This window comes from Schistocerca serialis, chromosome 5, assembly GCF_023864345.2.
Source record: "Schistocerca serialis cubense isolate TAMUIC-IGC-003099 chromosome 5, iqSchSeri2.2, whole genome shotgun sequence".
Lineage (NCBI taxonomy): Eukaryota > Metazoa > Arthropoda > Insecta > Orthoptera > Acrididae > Schistocerca > Schistocerca serialis.
This window is the reverse complement of record NC_064642.1, coordinates 694,375,650-694,384,216: the sequence shown is the minus strand read 5'-3', so window position 1 is coordinate 694,384,216 and position 8,567 is coordinate 694,375,650. Positions and strand designations below refer to the sequence as shown.

The window sequence follows — 8,567 nt, the reverse complement described above, 5'->3', positions numbered from 1 at the left end:
CTGGGGCGAGTGCTAGGAAGTCTCTCTAGACCTGCCGTGTGGCGGTGCTCGGTCTGCAATCTCTGATAGTGGCGACACGCGGGTCCGACGTATACTGACGGACCGCGGCCGATTTAAAGGCTACCACCTAGCAAGTGTGGTGTCTGGCGGTGACACCACAAGGTTCCCTGACGTAGTTGTTGTCGTGGTCGTCCGTTGACCGGAATGACATCTTCCATGCACAACACGATCGTACGGACATCGGTTGACGGTTTGTATGACTATATCGTGAATTAAACACGGGACGGGAAATAGCGGTTTGTTGCTTTAATTTTGGACACCAGTGTAGCATCACGAGCCAAGTTAAAACTGAGTGGCGCTTTAATATTAACCTAATATTACTTATTGGATTTTTTTAGAGCCGGCGTAAGGACTTTGGTTTCATTTAACCTGTTCACTTCTTAAGAAAGCTTTGCTGTATATGTTGTAGAGCAATGCGTATCCTCTATCGACTTAGAGTCGTCGCGACGGTGCGCTGGGTCTTGATTTCTACGTCTGAGGTCTCTTGTGTCGTCTGCGGATTCGCGCCCTGACCTGATGTGGGGCCGGTCTTTTATCTTATTTCAATTTTCAGGTGCTGGAGTATCTCGGCATGACCTTCAATGCAAATTATTGATATTTAATGTTCTGATGAATTGTAGTTTTCGTGAAGGAGTTTTAAAGACCATCTGAACTGTTGCACATTCTTATGTTTCACATTTAATGCCTTTCCTTAAGTTTGAAAACTTAAGTTTAATCTTTAATGCCTATTTTTTAGATTAGTCTTGTATCGTTGGTTAGTAAATTGTCTTAAAGTTTACTTCATAGCAAATGATGTTCAGTAGTTTACTCCAGTCCTCTCTCTAGGACCTGTTGGTTGGGGTCCTCTTAAGATACGAGCTCCTGTTGCCTGTGTCACTGCAATTGGTAATAAGTGTAATTCTTGTGGTAAAAGAAAGATAAGCTAATACGTCAACAAAACTAACAAATCCTCAAAAATCACCGATCAAACTTTATAATGAAATGATGAAATTGATTTGAACTTAAGTATCTAATATTGTAAATATATACTCATTCCGAATATTCCAAATAAAAATGTATAATTTTAATTGACTCTTATCTTCATTTGTAGCCATTTTTACATGATCCATCCCTCCCAGCACTCTAGTGCTTCTCGTCCATACTCCTGTGGCTGAGATGGGCCACTCACGTGTATTTTCATTTCATTATATCTCTTATCTTTTAAGTGGCAATGTCTCCATAGAATATTGTATCTACCTTCATACGACACAAAATACGAACATGATGGCAGAACCACAAAAAGTAAAAAATGCACAAATTATGCTGAAGAAGATAAGGGTTTCAACTCTCCAGAACTTACCCCATCAGTATGGAATTGCAACCCCTACCGGGCTTTACATATGCACTTATTCCGCTGGGAGTGGTATCATAAAGCTGTTGCATCCCCCACAGAGGCAGGCTGGGCCACAACACTTATCACTGCAGAAGGGACAAGATTGACGTCACAGCTACTCCCACGGATGTTCTGTCGGCGAGAGATTCGGGGTATCTTCTTGGCCACGGGAGTATCTCACTCTCACACATATCATTTAAAAAGATACGTGCCGTCTGCGGGCCAGCGCAGTATTATTGAACAATGGCACCACGATCCTGTCGCAATGAAGGAAACGTGCGAGGACGTAGGGTGTCTGTGAAGTGCCGTTGCGCCGGTAGACGTGCCTCAATAACTACCAGAAGCGACCTGAAATCTACACACCAGGAAGTCAGAAATAACACCGCTATGCCTCTCCGTAACTTTCACAGTCACGGCACGACGCCCAACGCAGCCGTTTTTGTTGTGTTCTAGGCTACAATGTACTTGGGCCACAACACGCCGATTCTCCATCCTGGTGTTTAGTCATGGTCGACCGGAAACTTGACGACGAGTATATCTCCCGTCACGTTCCCATGCAGCCCAAAATTAGGTTACTGTCTCATCCGAATGCCTCACAAATCTAGCTATTTTGCGATTGAAACAGACTACCTAACGGACACCCCCAACGAGGCCACTTTCAGTGTCTGTCAGGTGTTCATAGCACTGTGACACGCGAGTACGCAGCATCTCCGTGTCTTTCAAAATATTCGCTCGACACCTCACTCGGTTCACACCGCTTGCATACTGGTAAAAACAGTAAACACGAATAAAACTAATGCACCATGGTAGCCATTCTAACTCTCTTATACTGGTGTAATTGTAAATATTCATATACCCGCCAATGGTGTATACGTGTAAGAAGTTATATTTCCGACAGACTATGCCATCAATGTGCTTCAGTTTTTTTGTGAGGAAGTGTGTTTTTACACTATTCAACAAGATACGCAACGGCCAATGCAATGTAAATTTCTGTATGGCCTGAAAAATCTATAAAAGGCCTTAGAGGTGACATTAAAGTTTCGAAGCTTGTATTAATGGCAAAATGTTGGTCTCACGACTTTTCACACTAATCAGAAGGATTTTCTTTTTAGTTTTTCAGCTCAGCTGATTTCAAACTTTTTGTCATTTTTCCACCTTTCGGTGATACAACGTGGAAGAATATTCGAGATGACGAGATGGCACCTGTAAGAGAAACGTGGAACACTGTCAAAAGATTTACACTTCTCGCAGTCATCTAACAATGGTGAACAACTAATCCCGGTTAGGGGAAAATGCCCGTTTACGATATACATCATGTCAAAACTAGGGATATCATTTATTAACGTTTGGGCTGTCGCTGATTGTACAACGTCTTATGTTAAGAATCTTCACGCGTACTTGGCGAAGCAACAAACCCTAGAAAGAAATTCAAGGCCCATGAGTGGTAAGACAATTTTCAATAACTGATGATTACTTTACAAGTGCCCCACTACATAGGAGCTTCTCTGGAACGAACTTACATTCTGTGCAACGCTCTGGAAGAACGAAGTTCTAATTCCGCTTGAGCTTTATCCAACACAGAACAGAACTGAACTGTCGTCTACCATTTGCTTCAAGGGGGAAACATAGTTCTTTTCACTCTGTCCCCAGAATGAACAAATCTGTTATTTTATTGTGTACTGAACATAACAAAGATAAAATAGATAGCTATACGTGTGAGCCAGAAAGGGTATTAAATAATATCCCGACAATACGTCCTGTAGATACAAATGATCTTCTTGCTAGACGGTATTCAGAGAACATCCAAGAGGTGGGGGCTTGTTTTGTTCCACCACATCCATCACATCATCAACGGCTTCTCACAACCTCCTCAATAGCATCAGTGCGTGGATCCAAGCCAGAGGCGATAAAACATAATACTGACAAATGGTCATATTATCCATCAGTGCGTGGATCCAGGCCAGATGGAATAAAACGTTATACTGACAAATGATCTCATATTATCAAGTTATTTGTACATTTCACTTAATTTTGTATCAATGAAATGACATCACATACTACGTCAACCCCTGACGTTTCACTTCGTTTTCTCTCCTCTGCTGATTGCGTCATCTTCTTTGTCAGGCTGTATGTAATAGCTTGATTTTTTTGCGTATCCGAAGTCATTAATCAGTAACAATATGATATTTGGGATTACCCGACTCTTGGGACAAGGATTACAGAATGTAAAAACGTGCTCTCACAATTATGTATGGTGATTACCCTAGAAAGTGCTCTCTTGGCTCTTCGTTAAAAAATATGTACTCGTTGGCACTCTATATTACAAACTGTGTAAGGGTGTGAACGACACCATCTCCCCCATATCACAAGTTTTGTATGTCACAACATCATCTTCGCCAGACCACAGGTTGTGTATGAGATGGCATCGAATAGCACAGAATAAAAGCTATATATGACATGACATCATCTAGACCAGATCACTACTTGTGAAATGCGCATCATCTAGCCAAGAACAAAATTTGTGTGTCGCATGATATCGGCCAGCCCAGCACACAAGCTGTATATGACCACATTATGTAGGGCACTGATAAAATCGCCGTTGAGCGTCAGTACATCCCCAAAAACAACAACGAAAACTGCTGATGACTATTTTACAAACGTCCAGAACACAAAATGTAAATACCATGGCATCCTGTACGCCAGAAAACAATTTGTATATGGCATGACAACATTTAAGCTGGAACATCAAATGTGTATGCCCCTCACGTCTTCCATCCCGGGACACAAGAGGTGTAAGGCACATCATCTGCCCCAATAAGTTGTTTCCTCTGCTAGATGATGTCGTGACATGCTCCAGGCCCACATACCTCAGGCGCACTACACAGATAAATTATATTTTTTAAAATTAAGAGAATGTGGCATATGCCATTTTATGCTTTAGTATATGTCAGATGATACGTAAACTGTGAGAGCTACTAGCAGCACAATAAAGTTACTAGCAACATCTTGATGTTATTGAAAATATGTCGTTTAAGAAATCAGTGGACGACAGCCTGAAGAAGAAGGAATTATCCTCTGGACAACTGCTTCTGCTACATTGAATAGTGTTTTCACAGGTATACATAATACATTCTAAGACAAAGAAAGATCCATCTCGACGAAATTATTCAAATGGGACGGAAATCTTTGAATGTGATGAAAATACAGAGACAAGCAAATGATTACAATTTCAGAAAAATCTGATGATTAATTCATGAGAAAGAGCTTCGCAAATCGAGCAGGTTAATGACGTGTTGGTCCACATGTGGCCCAATCCAAACAGATACTCCGCTTGGCGTTGATTGATAAAGTTGCTGGATAGCCTCCCGATGGAAATCGTGCCTAATTCTGCCCATTTGTCGCGTTAGATCGTCAGTATCCCGAGCTGATTATAGGGCCCTGTTCAAAATGTTCTCAGTTGAGGAGAGTTCCGGCGACCTTACTGCCCAAGTTAAGGTTTGGGAGGTACGAAGACAGGCAATAGAAACTGTTGCCTTGTGCAGCCTAGCACAATCTTCCTGAAATGTAAACACAGGATGGCTTACCATGAAATGCAAAAAAATGGGGAGTAGAATATCGTCGACGTACCGTTGTGCAGCAAGGGTGCCACGGAAGACAACCGAAGGGGAGGTGCTATGAAAAGAATTGGAAACCCAGACCATCGCTTCTGGCTGTCAGGCGGTATAGTGGGCGACAGGCAGTTTAGTACCTCAGCGCTGTCCTGGGAGTGTCCATAAACGTCTTTGACCTAGAATCTCACTGACTAGACGAGAACTGTCTTCAGTGAAGAGTTCCACGTGGGATATCAATCCAAATGTCGGCCACCATAAGGTCTGACATCCATGAGTGATGTTCTGGGGCACGATTCCATTTCATGGCAGGATTCCTTTGGTTGTCATCACGACAACGTTACATCACAGCGCTACATCAACAAAATTCTACACTCCGTTTTGTTACCCCTAATGGCAGGCTATCCTGAGTTTACATTTCAGCAAGACAATGCCTGCTCGCACATGGCGAGAGTTTCTGTGTCTTGTCGTCGTGATTGCCAAACACTACAATTTCCAGCAGAGTCACCGGATCTCTCCCCAGCTGACTACGTTTATAGCAGTAACGACGTGGCTGTCCAGCAAGCTCGTGATTATGACGACCTAACGCGCCGATGGGACAAAATTTGGCTCGATATTCCTCAGGAGCTAGTCAAACAACTGTAACAGTCAATGCTAGGTGGAGTAATTGCTTGCACAAGGGCCAGAAGTGGACCAATGCCATAATGACTTAATCTAATGGTGAAGTTCATTTTCGTGAATACTAACACCACCACTTGTCGTTTCAGCCACCTATTGCAGAACTGGGGAAGCGAAGTTGTACACCTAATAACTGTAGACATAAACTAATTATAAGGTTAGATAAGGGTATAGATTTTAGCTTGTACTGGTTGTATTGGTTATGAATTGTATTTATAGTAGTAGTCATTTATGAATCCGTTGACTTATGTGTATGATCGTGATCGACGGTAAACAACGTAGACAACATTAAGTGCGATCTGATTGCTGTTGGTAAAACGCTCTGCCTTGAAAATGTTATTATTGACTTGGTGGAAGTTTTCCAACACTGTTCTGCAAGTAGATCGTGATCGCGGCAAACCGCTCCTGGCTCCATTGAGAAAGGGAGCTCATGAGAGTAGGTAGCGAAACAGTGCCCTCCAGGAATTCGAAATGAGGAACGGCGACGTAATTGCGCTGGAAGGGAAGGAGGGGGCGTCTGCCATTTGTCCCACTAAAGCCCGGAGCCGCAATATCGGAGCTCCCCACAGCTACCTGCCTCGAGCGGGGTGGGCCCCGATCCGTATAAAGCACACGGCAGTGGGTGTTGTGGCCACAGAACTTCACCTGCCATCATGCCGAGAGGTGCTCAGCTGTTCCTGCTGCTGGCTCTGGTGACTGCTGCTCGAGTTCTCGACACGAGGGCAGAATCCGCGCTGACGGAAGATGATTCGCAATCCTCATCCCAGGACAGCAGAGTGGCTTCGCACGACAGAAATGAAGATACCGTGGAAGATCGTCCCGATGGTGAGGCCCCGAATGCGTCGTTTCGCAGAGGAAGAGAGGCGGCGGGGTTCGATTCTCGTGTCGATGGACGGAATGGGATCGGTGACGAATCGAGAAAAGATGAAGGTCCGTGGTTGGCAATGCTAGAGGGGAGTTACATCCCTGCAGGGTCGGCGCGAGAAATGGTCCAGCGAGAAGCTACGATACACGAAAACCCTGGGGTGTGGTTCGGTCCACGGTACGGACGACGAAGCAGCTGTGGTGTTGACGCTCCCCTGAAGTGGCGGCCCCAAGTGGAAAAGCGGGCGGCCAAGTCCCCAGCACTGTGGTTCGGACCGCGGGTGGGCCGCAGTTCGGACGGAGAGCCAAAAGGTGAAGACGCGGTCTGGACGAACGACGAGAGGGAGTTCAAGGACAGTGGATCGCAGCGCCAAGACAGGCGTGCCCAGCCACCCGGTCTGTGGTTCGGACCCCGGGTTGGTCGGCGCAGTGACGCCCAAGTGGACGACATGCTATGGTTCGGACCCCGTCCCGGGCGAAGTGTAGATATGGACAAGCAGGAGCAGACTGGGGATGTGTACGACGATGGAGTCGCAACGCGGGACCAGAGGGCTGCTAAGCATCCTGGATTGTGGTTCGGTCCTCGCTTTGGTCGATAAATTACGTTAAAGTGCTGCTTAGTACTAACTAACTTTGTCTTGTGTCAAAAGTTCCATGCTTGTTCTGAATTTCATTTTCCTTTCTCGCTACACAGTGTAAATAAAAAAAGTGAAAAATAAATATTAAAGTATCTCGAAGCATTTCTGTTGTTTAGTGTTTTTGTGTTTACAATTTATTTCACAGTTATTCCAATGGGATATTGAGTTCACGACTTACTGCAGAAATGTGACATTTGGCGTAATGCCCGCATTTATTACATATATTTTTGCAAATACGTATGGCAAGGAATCATATCGTCTAAAATATACACACCGTGCTATTAAACTCACTTTCTCGTATTTAGAATTTCGCGGATACTGTATTGTAAATTAATAGGTTCCAATAATAACAGTTTTATTATTGCAAATGATAAGGTACGCGAACTCCCATTAAATTAAAGTAAGAACTGAAAACTAGTTTAAACTGCTTTTATTATTATTGCAGAGGGTTTGCCACTTGTGAAGGATTTCATAAAATTAGCCCGTTCGGTTTATTTTGTGTTTGGTATTCTATACGTGAAACTTTTTTTAAATAAACATTATCTGAAAATACATTGTCGTCGATTCTGCACTGAACCACAATGCTTCTTCCTCTCTTCCTTTATTTCATTTTTTAATACGACAACATCATACGTGCGTCAAGTGACAAAAAATTCAATAAAACTTGTGTCAGAGTAAGATACTGGTGTATCTTTCGGCAGAAAACAGCAGCCCCACACAGTGAGTGCATAAATAGGAACCGCTTTAATAGTATACCACGTTTAATTTCATTTATGTCCACATATTGTGTAGGGTATAATGAAGCTCAAGTAGCCCTTAATAGAAAGGAGAAAGTATTTTGCTACAGCTTTTGGTCTGAGAACCAAAATGAAAGGTGTAAAACGTTGATCATGCTGTCTCTATTTAATATATATTGAGATGAAAAGCCCAGAAAAATTTTCCACACCTGCTTCGGAACTCTACCAATTAGGAAAGATATTTAGTAGTTTTACACAAGTCTGGAAATGTAGTACTGTTTTTGTAAGCAACGTTCATCCTACGCAAGAAGAAGTGAACACAACAACTACCAGGAACAGAATGTTTTGTTCTCGTGCTCTCGTACCATCTAGCTATTTCTAACCATATAAATTATTTCTGTACGTATTCCCCTGTAATATATGTGAGTAGCTGCAGTTATGTTGAATAAACCAACCATAATGCTATTATTAAAAGTATAATACACATAATATACATTTTTATGCTTAAAATCAGGCAGTGATAGCTTCAAATACTCAGTAAGGAATGAAGTTTACACATAACACATCATTGGGCTTGATAAATGTATACAGTTCTATATTCCTCCTGTTT

General features: G+C 43.0%; 1 protein-coding gene across 1 annotated transcript; it reads left to right on the top strand.

Moving 5' to 3' along the window:
- Positions 1-6,369: 6,369 nt before the first annotated feature.
- LOC126481548 (uncharacterized) lies at positions 6,370-7,267 on the top strand. The gene has a single exon (XM_050105383.1). The coding sequence runs from the start codon at positions 6,372-6,374 to the stop codon at positions 7,179-7,181; it is 810 nt and encodes a 269-aa protein (XP_049961340.1). The 5' UTR covers positions 6,370-6,371; the 3' UTR covers positions 7,182-7,267.
- The last annotated feature ends 1,300 nt before the right edge of the window (positions 7,268-8,567 follow it).

Bases quoted from the DNA above. Each gene is read 5' to 3' on its own strand.
- LOC126481548 (XM_050105383.1), top strand. From the start codon at position 6,372: ATGCCGAGAGGTGCTCAGCTGTTCCTGCTGCTGGCTCTGGTGACTGCT.